This window comes from Dendropsophus ebraccatus, chromosome 6 (assembly GCF_027789765.1).
Source record: "Dendropsophus ebraccatus isolate aDenEbr1 chromosome 6, aDenEbr1.pat, whole genome shotgun sequence".
NCBI lineage: Eukaryota > Metazoa > Chordata > Amphibia > Anura > Hylidae > Dendropsophus > Dendropsophus ebraccatus.
In genome coordinates, this window is record NC_091459.1 from 38116896 (window position 1) to 38138446 (window position 21551).

At 40.5% G+C, this 21551-nt stretch overlaps 1 protein-coding gene and 1 pseudogene across 2 annotated transcripts in view; one reads left to right on the top strand and one right to left on the bottom strand.

The window, feature by feature from the left end:
- The window catches only part of AK9 (adenylate kinase 9), an 83062-nt gene that overhangs the window by 16244 nt on the left and 45267 nt on the right, over positions 1-21551 (bottom strand). For both annotated transcript variants that reach the window (XM_069974826.1, XM_069974825.1), the window contains exons 19-30: positions 19338-19432; positions 16369-16497; positions 14820-15026; positions 13201-13334; positions 11621-11833; positions 9290-9556; positions 9054-9175; positions 8244-8463; positions 6124-6189; positions 3774-3986; positions 2751-2969; positions 1595-1808 (exon numbers count right to left, since the gene is read on the bottom strand). In XM_069974826.1, the coding sequence (XP_069830927.1) occupies positions 1595-1808; positions 2751-2969; positions 3774-3986; positions 6124-6189; positions 8244-8463; positions 9054-9175; positions 9290-9556; positions 11621-11833; positions 13201-13334; positions 14820-15026; positions 16369-16497; positions 19338-19432 (2099 nt within the window). The remainder of the gene's footprint in view (positions 1-1594; positions 1809-2750; positions 2970-3773; positions 3987-6123; positions 6190-8243; positions 8464-9053; positions 9176-9289; positions 9557-11620; positions 11834-13200; positions 13335-14819; positions 15027-16368; positions 16498-19337; positions 19433-21551) is intronic.
- LOC138796106 (U2 spliceosomal RNA) lies at positions 5667-5772 on the top strand (annotated as a pseudogene).

Here is a 21551-nt window from a genome sequence, read left to right on the forward strand (position 1 = left end):
AGGAAGTGGTGTATTCTCTCTAGTCTGACACAGTGCTCTCTGCTGCCGGACCTCTGTCCGTGTCACAACTGTCCAAAGCAGTATCAAATCCCCATTTAAAGCTTCTGACACAGACAAAGGTGGCAGCAGACAGCACTGTTTGAGACTGGAGAGAATACACCACTTCCTGTAGGACATACAGCAGCTGATAAGTGCTGAAAGGTTTGAGATTTTTAAATAGAAGAAAAATACAACTCTATATATCTTTCTAAAACCAGTTGGTCTAAAAAAAAACAAAAAAACTTTAATGTCAATAAGTTTTATTTTACACATTCAATGTTTATTGAAAAAAATTTCCTCATAAAAAACAATAACAAAACCATAAAGGATGGAAAGCACCTGGGGGGGGGGCATCAAAAACATACATTATACAGAAGCCCAATAGGTATAAGATTAGAAATAAGAGAAAAAAAACTAAGCTAAAACAAATGAACGTTGCTGCCCTGGCCCTATGTTTAAAGAGTAATCAATCCACTAGTATGAATAGGGAGTCCCAGTAAAACATAGCTCCTCAAAGTCCACAACCAGTAGAAAGGATTAAAAGGAGGAGGATCTATCCCTCAGGCGCACAAAGGAGTTTATAGTCATCTGAAAATGTAAATTCGATCCATCTGAACCAAACTTTTGTATGTTTCGCTGCTTGTTGTCTGGAATCGGCTACCAATTCCTCCATTCTATAAATATTAGCACCTCAGCAAGCTAACTACCAATAGAGGGGGGCGAAGTGGATTTCCACAATCGGGAAATGACAGAACGTGCAGCCATCAGGAGAAAACAAAGAAGCCTATCTGGCAGAGGTATTATGGATAAAAGCAAGGGGACGGGATCATGGTCTAAACGCACACCAGTTAATTTATGAATAATAGCAATTACTTTGTCCCAGAAATCATATATAGGCGGACATTTCCACCATAAATGAATAAGGGATCCCCTCTCCAATCTACATCTCCAACACGTAGCAGGTGTGGAAGGGAAAATCTTATTAAAGATGAAGGTTTTGAAGCACAGAGTCAAGGATTTATCCCAATCTGATTTAGGAAAGTCTCTACCCAGATCCTCATTCCACATTCCAATAGTAAGGAATAAATCACAGAAATCATCCCTTTCGATGGGGTGGACTGCTGACAAAGCTGTTCAAAAGAAGATAAGGATCTGGTTAGAGCGATCTGTCTTTTGTTTCTAATGAAGAAGTGGTTCAGCTGAACATACTCCATATACTGCAAAGCAGATTGCAAAGCAGCGGGAACCAATTCCTCCTAAGCCTTGAGAGTACCATCCTTGACTACGTCGCCAAAACAAAGCCCCTGGGTACGTGGGAAACCTAAGTATGAGGAGGCATCAAGGGCTGGTGGGAACGCAGGGTTGCCCAATACAGGCGAGAGCGGGCCATCTACAGTAGTCAGTAAGTTTTATTGATGTGGTAATACAATAGAAAAACTATAGAAAGAAACTATTTCTGAAGGAAAATGTTTTATGCCAAAACCTAGTGTAAACATAGCAATAAATTCTCCCCGTGTGTTCAAAGCTAAAATTATTTTGTAGGATGCAGACTTACCTGTTGTCTTTCCAGATTTTGGAGGACCAAGAACAGCGATTCTTATTGGCACTGATGGTTTCGGTTTTGGCTGCCGTATAAATTTAATGGGATTCCTCATAAAAATGTCTCTGTTTTCTTTGGTTGAGAAGAAATAAATGTATTGCCGGTAGATCAAAGGATAGCCAGGATTTTCTTGGTTTCTAAATGGTTTTATTACTTCTCCTTGGCTAAGCTAAATAGTTGTAGGAATTAAAATGATAGAAATGTGAGGCTATATATCAAATAGATATAGGGGAAGTTGCTAGGAACAGTACTCTGTTGTTTGTCACCTGACTCTATTCCAGGATCATGATGTAGTCTTTATTTTCTGATTCTGAAAGCCCTATTCAGTAATTGCATTTAAAGGCCATATTACATTCCTTTTGAGATGTCTAAATATGTCAAAAGTTACTGGAAATTACAGTAACACTTTAAAGAGACAACTACAAGGCTTGACTATTGTGTACGGAGGGCCACAAGAATGATTGCTGGATTGTTTGTGCAACCCTTTGCTTCCATCATTCACCGTCTGCACATCCCTTATTACAAAGGGAGATACACAGACGACGGGCATTGATTTTTTAGCTAAACAGAATCGGCCAACAAAACTAATGGCTGCTCACTGGCCCTATTACAAAGGGCAATATCAGCCTGTTCATCCAATAACTGCTCCGTGTAATAGGGCCCTCTTATAGAGATAATAGGAATCTCTTCACAGTATTATGGAACTACTGTGTGAAAGAATATTTGTCAGCATGACTATCAGTGTCTGTGGTCTATAGAGATAAGCAAGAGCAACTCAGCTACTGTGCTGAGTTAGTTTTTCTTTTTTCTTTTTCTTATAGCTGATCTATATAGGATATAGCTGAGTTAGGTGAGTGGCACAATTTCTAGCTAATGTAAGGATCTGTTTCTATTTTGCATTGTGGTTGATCCATCGCATGAAAGCTACAGTCAGCGTCCATTGGCTTCTAGCATGGTGTCTGTCATTTTAAAAATGCTGAATCCTCTATACGAGTGCAATACAGCTAATGAGTTTGATTGTATTTTCGTGTGGTTTTTTTTGCATCTAAAGACAAATAAAGAATACAGACTGTGTGTATGTGTGTGCAGATACAAATACTCTATGCAATACCTTCACTGGGTCCCATCGTCCAAAGATACTTGGGTGTTTATATGACACATGCAGCATTTTGCTAGCAAGCGGAAGACTAATTGGGTAACATTTTTCAAACAGGCTTCCACGATTCTCTACAATGTGCTTCAGCTTGTCAAACAGCTGGAATTGTACAATATGTGGTTTCCGACTTGCATTAATTGTAATACAAGGTATCATTAAGCTTTGAAGTTCTTCCTGAAAATGACAAGGGTTCTAGTTACTTTCTGTAAAACTTATTGCTCAGTCAACTATGAGATATATTAAGAACAAAACTCTTTTGATATAATCTTGATGATTTAAGGATGCATGTGCATTTGTTATCCTTACTTACTGTAAATCACTTAAAAAAAAAGAATGCTGGATATTCTTTACTTTTAACAGCATTTGTGAATTCCCATAGGTAGACATTATGACAGCAAGTTGTAAATGTTGTCTCAGGTGACACTACAAGAAAGCATGGGCATGAGACTCCCGGCATCTGGAAAAGTTGGATGCCATCCTAAGACGTCCTAGAAAACATGGATACAGTCATAGGTGGCATCAAACTTCTCCAGTCGTTGGGAGTCAAATGCCGAACATTCGAGTTCGTGGAACGTTGCTGTTTAGAGAACTTTGCCGGAGAGAGTTCGCTCATCTCATGAACAAAGCTCTGTCTCATTTACGGTTTGTCAGTCAGTTCCTCTTGCCTTATTCTTCTATGCTAACATGAACTATTTAACAGTCTCTGCTTGGATTATTTGCAAGGACACATTACTTATCTAGATGCTGTAGATAATATTTAACTGGTCAGTGTTATCTTGACATTGTATATAATATGACTGTATGTACTATTTATGTGAATACTGAATATACTCTCAGTAGTGATACCTGCTGTGATCAATAACTATTGATATGTTATGACAGTAAAGCTTTAGGTGCTCTTTATTTACATACCAAACCTACATCACAGATGTGATATGAACAGAGCCTAAGTAACCACCACTGCTAAAAATTGTCTACCTTTACTGACTGGAGTAATTCAGCATCTGCTTCACACTTTTCTCCAATTTCAGATTTCATTCTTTCAATAGCATCCTCTTCTTGTTCTTCCTCCTCATGCTCCTCCTCTTCTTCCTCTGGAAACTCTTCTGCAAGGATCAGTTCTATGTTGTCAACTTCCTCCTCTTCTTCCTCCTCTTCATCATTATCACTACCTTCTGTCTCCTTCTGTCCCTAATCAAGAAAACATGTTACTAAGACTTCACATGTATATTCACATGTCTTTTCTTGTTTACTTTTTGCCCAACGGAGACAAACAAATATTGAGGTGGAGATTTATGAACATGCACCCTGGTATTTTTTGCACAAACATTTTCCCCAACTTAAAGAGGACCTGTCACCCCCCGTGCTGGGGTGACAGGCTCCCGACCCTCCGCTAGAGCACCTTATACGTACCTGATCGCGCTGGGTCCCGCTTCTTGAGACGGTCGGGTGACGGAGATTTCAGCGCCCGAAGCCTGGCGCGCGGGCTCCTGAGATGAGTCCAACTCTCATAGAGAATGACTGGTGAGTCATTCATTCGAATGACGGAGCGTCAGACTCACCAGTCATTCTCTATGAGTGTTGGACTCATCTCAGAAGCGCGCGCTGGGCTTCGGGCGCTGAAATCTCCGTCACCCAACCGCCTCAAGAAGCGGGACCCGGCGCAATCAGGTACGTATAAGGTGCTCTAGCGGGGGGTCGGGAGCCTGTCACCCCGGCACCGGAATGACAGGTTCCCTTTAAGTCTTGCTCGCCTGATGGGTGGGAAGGGGCACGGCAAGGCGGGGAGCGGGTGTGGCCTCCTCCCACCCCCATGACACAAACCTACTCCTACGCTGGATTGCCTCTTTGTAAATCAGGTGGGGAGTGGGGCGGGGCATTATTTAAAATTGGCGTAACCCTTAGACGCTCCTAAATCCCTTAAAGTTATTATTTGAAATACTGTATATATTAATGGTAGTAGCTCAAACAGGTGGTGTATGGAAAATTAATGTCAAGTGAACAAATTTGCACAAAAAATATATTGGGTTTCAAGTGAAACTTAAAAATGAGCACAGACTTATGGTTGGACTAACCAAGGTACAGGCGAAGCATATGTAAGATGCTTAATAAGATGCACCCCTGGTTAAGACAACTGAAAACAGGGAAAAAAATATTTTATGCAGTGAAAGTTAATTGAAATGACAGGGCCTCTTGACCGCTCTCCATGACAGTACATTATTCCCACACATACATACCTAGCTCTGCTACATCATACACACCCATCTCTGCTGCATCATACACATCCTGTTACATTAAAACAAACACAGCTCTGCTACATAAACATACCCACAGGCACACACAGTGCTGTATCAATAGACAGAGACACACAAACCTCTTCTACATTACCATATGCAAACAGCTCTGCTATGTGCATACAGAGACAAGCACAAATTTTAATACAGATTGTCCTTACCTACAGTAGATATAGTGCACACTCCTCACAGTCATGTGACTTATCACATCACTAAGGCATCACTGAAGGTTATTCAGGTCCTTCAGCTCTGTTCTGGGTAAGTTCCCAGGGGCTTATACATGCAGGAATCTGGAGGTGATGTGAATTCATCTCCTGCATTGTTCGGCAGGAGAAGGGAGAGGACTGTGCAGCTATCAGTAGCTGCACAGGTCACCCAGCAGTCAGGCACACAGATGCTGAGTCAGTGCTTGCTTTGCCTGAACATTAGGGGGAGCAGTTAGGGTGGCCTCACAGTGTGGAGCTGTCGTGTTTCCTGAATATAAGACCCAGGCACTTTTTTGGCAAGATACTTTTCTTTGCTAAAAATTGCATCTTATGAAACGAAAAATATGGTAATACAAAATAAAACAATTTATATCGCTTCTCCACCTTTTGGCTAAGATCAAGTGTAGTATCTGTTGTTTTCTGTTTAACACATGGGTCTCCAAACTGCGGCCTTCAGCTGTTGCAAAACTACATTTCCCATCATGCCTAGACAGCCAAATCCAAAGCTTTAGCTATCCAGGCATGATGGGAGTTGTAGTTTTGCAACAGCTGGAGGGACGCAGTTTGGAGACCCATAGTTTAACATCTCATTCAACCCCTCTTTTGTATTTTATGCTTTGTTGTACTCAGGTTGGTCCAACCCTAACTCTATACGCATATCATTAGAGCAGTATACATTTTTTTTAAATGGAAAAACAAAAGCTCTTGCATTATTAGAAATCTACGGTATTTCTGGGATCCCATTGAGTCGATCCTTCCTGAATACAAATGCATAAGCTCAAAAAATAAACAATGATATAGAGGTAGTATTAAAATGACAAATCTTACCGTCTTTTCCTCATCAATCTTTTGTGCAGCTAAAAGTTCAGCGCGTCTTTTGGCAATCTGTTCATCCTGCAATAGTTCAGTTATAATCGCTCTGTTAATTCTATGTGCAGCTGTTTTGCAACGGACGCTGTTAAACCAAGTGTGAACATAGCCATAGGCTATATTTTTTAGTGCAGACAATGTGATTCAGAATGGAAGCAAAATGAAACAATCATATTCATAAATGAGAGTGCATAAAGAGGCACACTTATCTGTCCATGTCTTAATTACAGATGATCACCTAGCCTAACACCTTGCAATTTCTATCTGTGGGGGCCACAAGGACTCTGTGTATCTGCCCCCCCCCCCACCATCCACAGGCTCCGAATGACCTGAGACACCGCATCACTGAAACTGAAACAGTGGAGTTCAGATATGCTGGTACGTTGCTAAACAGAATTGGATGACCTAGACATATACCATATATTGAGAATGGATGACAGCGTCCAATCGTGCAAAAATCTCTTTTTATTCCTCCATTTAGCAGACAATGAAATGACGTTTCGACTCGTCTGAGTCTTTTTCAAAAATTTGAAAAAGACTCAGACGAGTCGAAACGTCATTTCATTGTCTGCTAAATGGAGGAATAAAAAGAGATTTTTGCACGATTGGACGCTGTCATCCATTCTCAATATATTGCATTCACTGGGCCGATTGGGATCCACGACCCGGGTGAAATCTGCGTCCGTAGGGAAGCCAGGTTGGGCCCCTGTGGTGATTGGAGTGCTACTGGGGATTTTGCTCTTTATGTTACACTTGACATATACCATGTCACCAGTTCAAATCACTTTGATCATTTGAAGCATTTATATAAAATTTGAATAGATGGGGGGGTCTTTTTATGATAATAAATCTGTGTTATGTTCTCTCGGTTATGAATAGAGGATAGGGATATTCCAATCTCATCATGTTATCTTCTATCCACATTGATCTAAAAAATATAGAATGGATAGTGCGCACCGAATGTGCACAGCCACCACACATACACACATTTTGTATGAGGTCGCTGAACATTTCTGAGCTCAAAGCTTTGCAATATTCAGCAGGCACAAAGGCCCAGATTTATCAAAGGGTGTAAAATATCCACTGGTGTAAAGTCACCACAGCAACCAATCACAGCTCCTCTTTTATTTTACCAAAGCTGAAAGCTGAGCTGTGATTGGTTGTTGTGGACAGTTTACACCAGTGTGTATTTTACACCCATTGATAAATCTCCGCCACAGAGAATTAACTTGCTGTACATGAGCAGTGTGCACCATATAACCCCTCATATATTTTTTTTATTTATTTATTTTCACAAGTTAAAGGAGAAGTCTGGCAAAAAATTGTATTAAAGTATTGTATTGCCCCCAAAAGTTATATAGATCACCAATATACACTTATTATAGGAAATGCTTATAAAGTGCTTTTTTCCCTGCACTTACTACTGCATCAAGGCTTCACTTCCTGGATAAAATGGTGATGTCACGACCCCACTCCCAGAGCTGTGCAGGCTGTGGCTGCTGGAGAGGATGATGGCAGAGGGATGGTCAGTGTCCCTCCAGTGCCCTGTGTCCCTCAGTGTCCCCCTGCCATCATCCTCTCCAGCAGCCACAGCCCACTCAGCTCTGTGTCGTGACATCACCATGTTATCCAGGAAGTGACATCGCCATTTTATCCAGGAAGTGACATCACCATGGTATCCAGGAAGTGAAGCCTTGATGCAGTAGTAAGAGCAGGGAAAAAAGCACTTTATAAACATTTCCTGTATTGAGTGAATATTGGTAATTTGTTTAACTTTTGGGGGGCAATACAATACTTTAATAAAAAATTTTGCCGGACTTCTCCTTTAATATGGGAATACCCTTTAACAAAAGATAGCACACCATCACTTTATCAGCAAACACAGACAAGTTTTATACAGGTATATATGAAACAAGCAGCATCTGAGCTGAGAACCGGACATGGGGGGGGGGGGGGGGGGATATCATTATAAGGGTCTATTTTAATGAAAGTTTCTAAATTGTCACTTTACCAGACATCCAAATGCAATGGAGAAAAAGGTAAAACACAGTATTCTCTTATAAAATGCATTTACATACCCGTATTTTCTTCTTCATATCTTTAAGTTTCTGTTTTTGTTTTTCCTTTCTTTTTTGCCGTTCCTGCCACTTTGCTAAACGTGGGGGAAGTAACCTATTACAAATGTCACTCTCATCTGCTTCTAGGAAGACAGCAATATCAGGGAACAAGCCACGGTCACCAATGTATTGGACTTCCTCAATGGTACTAGGGAAGCCATCTAGTACAAATCCAGCTGAACTGTAATATAAAAAAACACACAGTCTTAATTACAGTATAGAGAACCGTACAGAATACACATGTTGATAATCTATGCCAGCTCGGAGTTGGCACAGGTTTTCAAGACTGCTGCACGGTAGCCTCAGGATTTATTGCAAGGTGGGCGTATTTCAATAAATCTGTTATGGGACATAAGGGTGAGGATTTAGTTAAAGGGGTATTTTCATCTCAGCTAATTAAGTTATAAATGTAGGCCTTGACAGGTTAAATATTTGTTTAGCAACTCGCCTCCTTTTCCTGATATGGCTGCTCTTTCCCTCTACTTGTTGACAGCTCGTTGTCTTGGTTACCGACCACCACTCTGCTTTAAAAGCAGTGGTTACAATTGCAAAATTTTTTAACTTGACGAACTCCACAAGTATAACTAGGTTAGTTAAGATGGGAATACCCCTTTAAGGCCAGTGTATAGATATGCCGGTCTTGATAAATCACCCCCCCCCCCAAAAAAAATATATATATATATTGTTTCTCTTATATGGCACCAACAGAACTGACATGTTTACAGTTTCCCTTTATCCTTCCAGTCAGATTTTAAAAAATTTAGAAATTACTGAAAAGGTTCCTTAGCCCACCATTCTACCACAAGCTGGTCCAGAACTTCTGTTGGTAGAGGCTCATTGTCCGCTAAATAGGACCTGACTGCTTCTTCCTCTTCGGATAATACCACTTCTTCCTATACAAAATAATTTTAAAATATATTAGTGGAATGGATCCAAGATACATAATGGATCCAAGATACACAATTTAATCCATACTGCACATCAAAATGCCAATCAAATAGATTTACCTTTGGCTCAATCTTATTTTCTTTTCTTTCTTCATCTGGGCCTTCATTTTCTAATCCAAGTAGCATGGCTTCCTCTTCAGAACCATCCTCAATTAAGTCATCTTCAAATTGAGATCCAATCTTCTTCTCTAGCTTGGACAGCATGATCTCTTGGAGACGTTCTTTGAACTGAATGTGGAATATACCTAGTTTTTCTGCTAGCCACCTTGAACTAACTGTCTTGCCAGAACCACTTGTACCAATCAGAAGCACTCTCAAAGGTGGAGCCTGCGATTAGAAAGCAGAATTGAAAGCAGAGATTTATAGTGTTTCTACAGACAACAAGGATGGCTTCATTATTAGGCCATGCACGATAAAGGTCACAATTTTCTACCTAATCTAAATATTTACAATATCCCTCAATATACAATGACATTAAATTTAGTATGTTAGTTCTTGCTGTTAGCATAAGATCAGGATAGAGTAGCAGGACAATAAATGGGCTATCTGGTCTTAAAAAACCTATTGTAAAATACATTTTGAGGAAACATAGGGAAGACCCTCTTTGTATAGTTCTTCTCATCAGCCCTATGCAATGCCACATAGAACTACAATAAAACTTTGAATTGGTGTTAAAGGGGAACTCCGGGTGGAGGTTAAAAAAAATGAAACTTCTGCAGAAGCATATAACAATACTTACCTATCTATCCCAGTTTTGAAACTACCAAAAATCCATTTGTTTTGGGGGGTTTTGTTCTGTTTTTTGTTTCTGTATTTCCTGGTTGAGCAGATTTACTCAGTACTACAGGTTCCAGAATGCATTACTGTCCCTCAGCTGTTCCATCACAGACCCCCGCCCTGCCTATTCCCCACCCAAAGCTGTTGCAGAAAATCTAGGCTGTGTTCACACATTGCAGTTTCATTGAGTTACTGAATTATTTGCAGTACTTTACAATTTCATTGTGGTCCCACCCGCACAGTGTATTCTCTACCTGTAATGCTGATATTGGAATAAAGCAAAGAACTTTTTGAATTATTTTTTTTTCCTTTTTATCTCCACGCACATATTATGATCAAGCATCTTTTATCTTTGAAGTTGATTCCCATAAAAAAAAGACTTTATCCGATATTATCTTACATGGGATATACTGTTTATGCCTTGTTTTTTGTGCAGGTGGGATTGGCAGTGCCGCCTCTTATCCTCTCTGCTGTTTAGCATTATCTATTTGTGTTACTGCATCATTTTTGTGTAGATGCTGCAGTACTGCAATGACACTCCAACATGTGTGAACATAGCCCTAATTTCTCTGTAGACTTTTGCGAACTTTTGAAACACCTGCTTCTGGCCGGTCAGAGATGGTGAATCATGCCCTGCCCCCTCTCTGCATTATCAGCCTGTGCCTAGCAAACACACATAATGTGAGACAGAGGCATGGAATATTTGTCTCCTAAGGTGGGAGAGCAGTGGGAGCAGGAGACAATGTGGAGTTCTGCATCGAAATCCAATGCGATTCCCGGTACTGTCATTTTGAATAGGTTTAAAGTGCCACCCCCCTTAACCTGCCACAGTCGTGGAATACTTTACCTGTCCAGGCTCTGGCCTGCTTCTGTGGCTTCCAGCTCTCTGGGACAGCACACTGATTGGCTAAGCAGGGATCTGGAAGCCAAAGGAGCAGGCCAAAGCGAGGACAGGTAAAGTATTCACTGGGCCGTAACGGGATAAAAGGGATGGCGCTTTACATACTCGCAGCAAAAGGAAATTCTGCTGCGAGTATGTAAACCTATTCAAAATGGCAGTAACAGGATTTTGCTGCAGAACTTGCAGCATGTAATCCGCTGTGATCCAGTAGGTGTGAACATGACCTTAAAGGGTTTTCTAGGCAAAAATGATTGATGGCATATCCTCAGAATGGGCCATCAATCACTGATCATCAGAATGTCAATACCCAGCACCCCTGCCAATCAGAAGTTTAATGAGGGTGCTACAGTCAGATCTATGAGGTAAATGGGGCAAAAAGTAGTTGGGTCTGTTCACTTGAACAGTAGCTAAAGTGCATTAGATAGACATGGCCACTATGAAGTGAACATATTCAACTTATCGTGAGCCTTTTCGGCACATAGATCCACCTGCGGCAGCCCTCCTGAGCAGCTGACTGGCAGGGACACATTTCTGATCACTGATTGATGGCTTATCCTCAGGACAGACCATCATTAATTTTTGGCTGAAAAAACTTTAAGGCTATGTTCAATCAGCGTTTTTTGAGATGTAAATATTTTGATAACTACACTTGTTAATATGCATGATCATTATTTACAACCGTACTTATCAAAATACATATATAGGAACATTACTTGTAAAGGTTCTTCATGAGCAGTATAATACTGAGGGTTCTCAAGAAACTTCTTTCTTGCTTCCGGCCCGGAACAGTAGTAAGTTTTCTCTCTGTATACTGCCGCATAATCCATTTGTCCTGGTTGAAGTATACGTTGGTCTTTTAAAGCCACTGGGCAGAAGTTCTTAGAGTCTCCATATTGTTTCTTTTTTTCATGTAGGGAAGTCTCATCCTGTTAAAAAAGGAAAAATAGTCTGCTTTCATTTCTCTTTTTCTAGTAATAAAAAGAAAAACTTACACATATACATATGTATACACATATACACACTTACACATACACATACAGTATATACAAGGAATGCTACTGTTACTGACTGGCAGCATGTCAAATTGAAAATCTGTCATGTAACATTCCCAGTCACCCCTGGTTTCTGTTTCAGAGGATGTGGTAGGGAGGGTTTGTTCTTTGGTGTACATATGGTGTGCAAGACTTGACATAAATAAAAATGTGAATTTTTATTAGTCACTTGCAAAATGCCATTTAAAACACCTGGATAAACTTTTTAAATAAGGTTCAGGATAGAAGTGTTTAAATGACCACAGGAAAAAGCGGAAAGTCTGAAGTTAGTTGGGGAGAGATCAGAAGCAATGTTATTTTACTTAAAGTGTAGTGGATGTTTGGAACAATCCTGTTATAGATATTAAGCTTTTATGAGCAGGCCCTCACACCTCGGAGACAAATAATAAGTGTGGATTTCTGTAATGTCTGATTTTTGTCTGTGTATGTACCCCCTAAACTGTAACCTACTACCCTTCTTGTACAACATTGGCCATTCTCCAATCATCAAGAGAATCTCCCTTTAGCACTGGATATAAAGATTCGTCAAGGGGGCAACAATCACAGATCTGAGTTCTTTAAAGTGTCACTGTTGTTGTTTTGTTTTTTTGCAGAAATCATTAGTACAGGCGATTTTGAGAAACTTTGTAATTGGGTTTATTAGGCAAATATGCCATTATCTGCATTCAAAAAGACTTTCCCCAGGTCCCCTCCCCCTCTGTCTCATTCACTGCTTATTATCAAGGAATCTCGACTCTTTTAGTCAGTCGGGCCCTTTCTGTTCCATGGAGAGGGGAGGGGGGAGGAGGAAAGCGGGAGATTAGTCGCCAGCAGAGAACAAAGGATTACACAGCGGGACCTGTGTGAAAGCCTGTATTCAGAAGTCAGTGCTGACTTCAGAGGAGATAGCCTAATGATGTAGCTGTAAATTAACTCTTTATTGTCCTGTTTTGGTGCCTCATTTCCCTCAACCCCTCCCCTCCCCATAGAGAACCATGTAGACAGGGAGGAGAGCTTCAAACTGCTTTGTCATGATAAAAAAAATTTCGACTAGTAAACCCAATTACAAAGTTTCTTAAAATCGACTATTGATTTCCACAAAAAAAATTACAACAGGCACACTTTAAATTCAAATGATGTAACAATTGTTTGCAGGATAATCTTTCCATGTAATAGGGCTCTAAGGTGAGTGAAGGAATGGGGCGAATTGCTGAGATTAAAACAACGGTGCCTGTTTATTCATGTTTTCAGAGGACACCTACTTCTTCTTCCTCTTCCTCCTCCTTTTCTTCATGTTCCTCTTCTTCCTCCCCAGCTTCCAGCTCTGCCTGTATGTCTTCTGCTTCTTCATCTATGTCCTGGGATGTTATTTCCCATCCATGATATTGAAATGGCCCTAAGACAACACCATCATTATTTCAATAAATCAAGAAAACAGAAGAGACTTGTTTTAAATCTGTTGCATGTGTGAAGTGACAGTAAAGACACAATGGGGCAGTTGCTCTCTTCCTGAGTTTTGGTGCAGTTTGAACCAAAAGGGCTTGTAATGGGGCAGATTGTTAAATCAGAATAGACAAAACAAATGGAGAGATGTGCTGTGCTGGACAAAGGGGAAATGACTTGTGGAAAGTCTGGTTTAAATTTGACTATGTGCACAGGATTGTAGAGGGCATTTTTGCCATGAAGGGGTTGTGTCATTAAGAAAACTAGGTCTAAACTGTTGCATTATGTAAAATTAATATGCAAAAAGTCGTCGGAGCCTCAGGTACGAGTCTCAAAAGATGGAACTGGCAAGATATTCGTCCTGGAAAGGACTTAGCAAAGGGATGGCACTTGTACGGAGACCACCAAAACCACCCTTCAGTCAATATCCAGATGAGTCTGATGATATGACTAGGGAAATACCAAAGCCAGGTATCCATCCACAGACAGCTGTTTCGGGGTGTTGCCCCTCATCAGTGAGGAACAGCATTCTGGCTCGGTGAGAGCAATGTCTAGTAGACCAATACGGAAAACAGATCACTGATCTCAGGGAGACCAGCCAAAGAAGACATTGTCGGATGCTGGTTACAGCGCTCAATACAGTGAAATCCTAGGTGTATTGCCACTGGGGAACATCAATATGAAAAAAAGTATGCAGAGCCTCAGTTGCCCCCAAGGGGGCCATGAACCTAGGATTTCACTGTACTAAGCACTTCAGCCAGCAGCCGACAGTGTTTTCCTTGGTTAGTTTTTATATATCTCCCCTATTGTATTTAAAACCAAGTCCACACTCCATCTAACCCACATTCCTCCTTGCATAGACTATCCTTGACTGTCCTCAACTTACATTCCTAAACTTTACCTGCAATGTTTGTTTTTTTTGTTTTTCATGTTACAATGAGATTAATTGTATCAGCAACCATACAGTATGTCTTAAGCTATGTTCACACACTGTTAAAACACTTTTATTGGATGGCTGTCATTTAACAACAAATAACAGCTTTTATGTTATAACAATGACCATTATTATACGAGTAACAGTTGTTGATATAGAATAACAGACATTATTTGTTGTCAAATGATGGCTGTCCAATAAAAATGTCCATCATTTCGATGGTGTGTGAACATAACCTTAATGTGTAACAAGCAAACAAGCAAGACAATTGTAAAGTCATCTGTTTGTTATGACAGTGAACAAATATGCATGGGTTGAAACCTTGAAACAATCCTTTTTGTAACGTAGAAATAATGATAATTGACATAGTATTGTCCTCCCAGACACATTTTATGAGCTTATCAGGCCCAAAACAAAATAATCATTGTCAAAATATATATATATATATATTTATATTTATTGTGTGTGTTTATAAGAATTATCTCTCCTAATAAACATACTCACTTTCCATAGATGTCACTGCCTCTTGTAGAAGCATTTCCGGTGATTTATCAGCTATTTCCAGGAAAGTGACACTAACTAGAGATGAGTCAGCAAACACTGGTTCCAGCAATTGCCACTCTTCATTAAACGTGTTCACGAGCTGCTTCATTGGCTCTATCTCTGGAACATCTGGATATCCTCCCTCAGGAACTTCAGGTAAAACAATTTCTGGGAAAAGAAATAAAATCTTACATTGTAATTAACATGCAACTAACAATATAAGAGCAGAACACATCCAAGCATCTTTCACTGGCTATGTTCACACAACGTCAAAAATAGAGAAAAGGTGGCCGATTTTGATATTTAAAAAAAGGTCTGTTATTGCCACCGTTTAACTGACTGCAATGGCAATGCACTGAAGTCAATGGGAAGACGGACATCCTATGCACACAATGTATTGAATAACGGACTTTTTTACTGCGAACATCAAAATAATGAACGCAAACATTATTTTCGGACATCTTTTGCAAACAGCGGACGGTTTTTATTAGTTGTTCACACACATTTTTTCTTTTGTCAGCTACCTAATAGTGTACTTATGTAGGCTCTGAGCTATCATGTTTATAGCCTAGGTGACAACTAGTTAATACTCTCATAATACCTCCACTCTAATCTGACACAATTTTGGTGTTTTAGTTATTACTATATAGAGACACAGGGGCTATTATTATTGAATGAAGGTATGGGGGGAGGGGGGTACATTATAACTGTATGGAGGAACAGTGGACATTACTACTTGATGGAGGCAAAAAGGACATTATTAATGAGTGGAGGTACAGGGAAGCATTGTTACTGTATGGAGAAATACAGAGTGGAGGTTGATTCCTGAATGGAAACACAGGGGGCACTATTACTATATGGAGGCACAGGGGTGCATCATTACTTTATGGGGGTAAAGAGAGACATTATTACTGCATGAGGGGCACCTGGGGGCATTATTACTATATGGAACCACAGGGGAGGATTACTGCTATATGGAAAAAGAGGGGAACATTATTACTATATGGGGGCAAATATTTAATTTTGTATTATGTGAGTTTGAGAGGAATGAGGCTCATGAACTTTTTCCTGTGTGCGACCCATTTATCCGTCCAAGTTTGAGACTTTTGCGCTAGGCATCTATCTCCCGCTTCTGCTGACCATTGAATGATGAATGTAGATCTCCCAACTCTTTCTATTCTAATATACATGCACTCTATTCCCTATGAAGTAGCAATACTGGTACATCGCTTCTTCACAAAGCAATAAGAAAGATGCTACTTGTTATTTCATAAGGAAAGACCGGAAAATGCTACAGGTAATTTTCACCTAGAAACTAATGATTGAACCTAAATCCACTCGCATCAGGACACTGAGCACTGAGATGGCAGGGGCTTAGATACAATGCCTCCTAACTGTTTAATAAAAATCAGCAATGGGGAATTTTTTAAATCGTGTTCCATCCTTATACCATTTAGGTATAAGGATACCACAGATCATTTTAAACAAATGGTAAAATATATGAAGTAACCTTGTTCTGCCGCCTCCGTATTTGACTGTATTTCTGGTTCTGGTACAATGGCTGACAACTCTTGGTTAGATGAAGCTGGTCCTGGGGAAGGAGGTTGATCAGCATCCACTGCACCTTGGTCCTCTGTATCTGCCAGATAAAGACATGAATGTAAGGGTCCTATTACACAGAGCGATTTTTAACGATTAATGACTAAAGATAAACGAAAGCAAACAAGATTGTTTATCGTTAACCTGAAATCGTTCACCATATTACACAGAACGATAGTCGTTAGTTAAGATCTTTATTACGATCGTTACTATGATCGTTTACTCCTTCTGATCCCAGCAAAACAATGAACAATTACACTGAAGGATTAGTGAACAATTGTGGAACTTGAGCGAACGAATGTGGAATCACAGCGAAGGATTGGCGAACACTTAACAATAATTTTAGGTTCAGATTTAAATCAACGATCATCAACATACAAACGATTTTTTGATTGTTGCCTGCAATTACACAGAACGATTATCGTTTAAATTCAAACAACATAACGATTTTTTGCACGATAACCGTCCTGTGTAATAGGGCTCTAAAGCAGTCACTATAGCATTGACATGTTTCCTTTCTGATGCAGACAGCTGCTATATATTTCTAACTGAGCAAAACACAAGCTATTGCAGATAAAAAAAAATAATTAAAACCACTTTAGTATATAGTAGAGATTAAAAAGATATCAGCCTTGCCATTAAATTCTCCTCGACCGGTAAAGTTCCTGGCCCAATGGTCTCCTTCTGCCTTACTATAATACCTTTGCCCCCCTCCTCTGTGACCATTTCGTCTCTGCCTTTAATTCTATCTTGGGGGGCTCCTTCCTGATTCTTTTCATGCCGACATCACGGTAATACCCAAGGATGGTAAAGATCCCTTCCAGTGCCAGAACTATTGCCCCATTTCCCTCCTGAACCTGGATTCTAAATTATTTGCTAAAATCCTAGCCCAGAGCCTGACTCCTCTTCTTCAACATGTCATTCATCTTGACCAAGTAGGATTCATGCCTACCTGTGAAGCACGGGACAACACCACCAGAGCGATCAATATCATACATTACATTAACAACTCCTCCCTTCTGGCACTGCTGCTCCCCACAGATGCCTACCTCCTTGACACTTATGCACTATTGTGGCGTCTCTCATGATTACACTGTTCTCATCTTCCTCTATAAAGTCTTGTTAATAGTTTAGAAAGCTAAAAACTAAAAAACTTATTTTAAAAGCATGGCAAGCTCTATCGAACTTACTAAGTTATGTTCCATTTTTGAGCCTTCATCTGCTTTAATTCCTAATGGCTAGGCCAGAAAGGGCCTTGTTGACCAGGTATTTTTTTCTGTTTTTGATTGTGTTTATGCAGCTAAAACTTTTTTTTTTCTTTTTAATGACATGACTGTAAGAGGTCTCATTTTATGTGTCAGAAATTGATATTATTAATGGGTTTGGGGGACATGGATAGACACACCGGGCCTCTCATCTGCCATCTTGCCTCAGACATGTAGGAATCCCATGCAAATGTTTATTAAGAACATTTATTTGTTATGACTTTTGGGGGTAAGGGGACTAAGGACATTGAATGAATAAACTGGAGTGTGTGTATCTTGCCTGTAAAAACGTCTGTTGTAATGATCCGATGCGGACAAGATGTCATTGAGTGTGTGTGTGTGTGTGGGGGGGGGGGGGGTGTAGAATATATGGTAGATTGGGACTGAGCCCTGAGCTTATGAAAGATTTACCACAAGAAGTCAGTTTTGAGGTTCTATTTCATATGTTATTAAGCTTTTGACAAATTTGGCATTGCATGCAATTTATCATTGAATCATTCTATGTAAACTAGTGTTCTGCATTTGGAACTGTGATGTCAAAGGAAAGTTTTTCTTTTTTTTGCCTTTGTCCTTGTTATAAAAAGAAACAAACTTCAATAAAAATGATCTTATTAAAAAGAAATTGATATTATTTTTTAGCTGTGTTATGCACTATAAAATAGCATGGTGCTTAGCACTGTTGTCTTGCAGCACTCAGTTGACATGTGTAAGGCACATGTATATGTATATTCTCCCTATGTTCACACGGGTTTCCCCTCAGTACTCTGGCTTCCTCCCACACTCCAAAACTATACAGGTGAATTTGGAGTGTGAGCCCTAATTGTGACAGGGTGATAGCAAGATGTAGAGAGCTGTGGAATAAGTTGGCCCTAGCAGCAGGCTGACTGAACAGACAACCATCCAGGACTGACTGTGGAGCATTTCCCCAGTGTCAGATTGGGTCACTGCGAAACCCAGTGATCAGATCAGTCGGGAATCCCTTTTGATCATGCCATTATGAACTGCAGAAATCGAAGGGTTAAACTGAGGTTCTTCCAATCCTGCCAGTGCTCCAGAGGGCAGTGGACCAGTGGCCCAGGAGAGAGAATGGTTTCATTAGTTGTGCCTCCAGAGAGAAGAATCTAGAATGACCAGACTGATGGCCATAATAGCAATGATAGCCATCTTGGCAATTTGTGTAGCTTTGTTGTAGAAATTAGGCACTTACTAAAGATTAGGACGGTATACTAGGGATTCAGTGAGGGATAACATCTGTCTAATCCTGAGTACCTGGCAGCTACTGGTTTTATCGTCAGTGCAAAAGAAGCAGGGGGGTAGTTCTCTTTGAGAACTTCTGGGACTAAAGAGGGATTTATTGTGAAATTGAATTTCACAATAATATTGTGAATTTTCTCTCCTGTCTAATTCTGAACATGTAACTAAATAACACCATGTATAACTACCTACATGCTAGGCAATGGGTTATAGTACAGTATACGTATATACAGAAGCTGAGTCACAATATATTACAGTAAATACTACACATTTTAGCATAATTCTATGTTATATACACTATTTATTTATGGTAATGTGTCCGTGACTCAGCTTCTCTATGTTACAGTGAGTAACTGCCTACCTTTCTGCGTTTCTTCTGCATCATCTATTTGGTTTTGCATCTCTTCCAGCCTTTTCTTCTCTTTTTGCAACCTTATGGTCTCCTCCTGTTCTTTCCTGAAAAGAAATCATTACATATTACTGCACATATTACGCGTCATATTTTTATACAAATTTACTGCTTTATAAATTTCTACACTGTTCAGATTTTCGAGTAGGTGGCGGTGACTAGTGCGGAATGTTACAGTTACACAGCTGGTAGCTCATTAGCTTGGCACAAATCACAATGGCACAATTGGCACAACACTGCTGATAGCTACAAGGCAGTCTTAACGGAAGTAGACACTTGAAGATCGCAAAACCTAGTTTATGTACAATTCTGACTGGTTCTTCACCAATGCCATCAGACTAGGCAATGCTACAGTACTTCAGTCAACCAAGAGTCAGATTGCACCCAAAGTGACTTTCAGCTTATATCCATCCTACAGTGCCTCTGGGGGTCTATCCCCTGCGACACAAAGATATTTATTGCAAGGCGCTCATGACTAATTCATTAAAGGAGAAGTCTGGTGAAAATTTTTATTAAAGTATTGTATTGCCCCCAAAAAGTTATACAAATGCTTATAAAGTGCTTTTTTTAACTGCACTTACTGCATCAAGGCTTCACTTCCTGGATAAAATGGTGATGTCACTTCCTGGATAAAATGGTGATGTCACGACCCGACTCCTAGAGCTGTGCGGGATGTGGCTGCTGGAGAGGATGATGGCAGGGGGATGCTTAGTGTCCCTCCAGTGCCCTGTGTCCCTCAGTGTCCCCCTGCCAGTCCAAAAGGAACTGTTAATCAGAGTACGATGCCGTGTCCGGCTTCATGCCGGCTGAGCCAGTACACAGCATCAATTTTAGCCGTGTACCAGCTCAGCCGGCATGAAGCCGGACACGCCATCGTACTCTGATTAACAGTCCCTTTTGGACCAATATTAAGCAGTTACCTCTACATCTGTATGATCTAAGGCTATCGGGCTTGGTGTCTTCAGATCATTGCACGGGTAACAGACCCCCCTACACCTGCCTGATTTGTAGCCAGACGATCTACTTATCTATACATACTGTATATGCTTAGTAAGTTGTAGCCATACCTAATACAAAATCTCATTTATTTACCGGGACTCATATATCCCTAAGTAAACAGTGCTCTGGTGGCGATTAGGTACGGTGTCTTAAAATCCAAGGGTAATTTACCCTGGACACCTGCTTTATTATCAGCCATACAGATCACTGTTAATATGTTTATACAACAACACAATTGATAATAATTTAGCAGCATTATTTCGACATGTGAGGGATTGGACACTGCGTACTAGTTACTTCTCCAATTTACATTTAGAAACAGAATTAGCGACCCCTTGGGACCTGTCAGCCCTTCTCCATGCCAAATATACTGAGACCCCCTCGCACCTACGTTCCTGCATTCTCCTAAGGGACACTGTGGCAACGTGGAGAGCCATCCGTAAACTCTATCATCTACCATGCTGCCTCTCAAAATACTTCCCTCTCTGGCACAATCCTGCCTTTCCACAAGGAGACTCTAACCCATTTTTCCGGATATGGAAAACAAAAAATATAACCACACTAGCTGATCTTCTAGATCCGCGGTCAGGGACCTACTTATCCTGGCAGGAACTCTCTAGTAAGTACAACCTACCCCAACGGCAACAATGGCAACATTTACAAATCTGTAGCTATAGCCAAAATAGGGTCCGCGCTTTTCCCCAGATGGAGAAAACGAACCAATTTGACTGCTTGCTGACTCCTACCGACTCTCACCTCTCGCTATCACAAATATATTCGCTACTCACTGAACAGGCATCCCAAGGTCTAGTAGATAAAGTTCTGGGTCGCTGGGCTACAACTCTGACTGGTGAAGACCTAACTCTAAAAATTTTAAAAGGTCTGTCCCTGGTGAGGCTTGCCACACCGAACGAGCGACTGCGTGAGTCACACCTGAAGGTGATTCACAAAGCCGTTTATGCTTTTAATCTTCATAACCCGTCCCGCTCCACTCCCTATACCCCACATTGCCCGAAATGTAAAACCCCAGCGACAGACTTGTATCACGGTCTATGGACTTGCCTGGAGACCCAGAACTATTGGAGACAGGTTGGGAATTTTATCACCTCCACGTGGTGTATAGACCTACCTATAGACCCCTTGACCCTCTTATTCCACTACATCCCA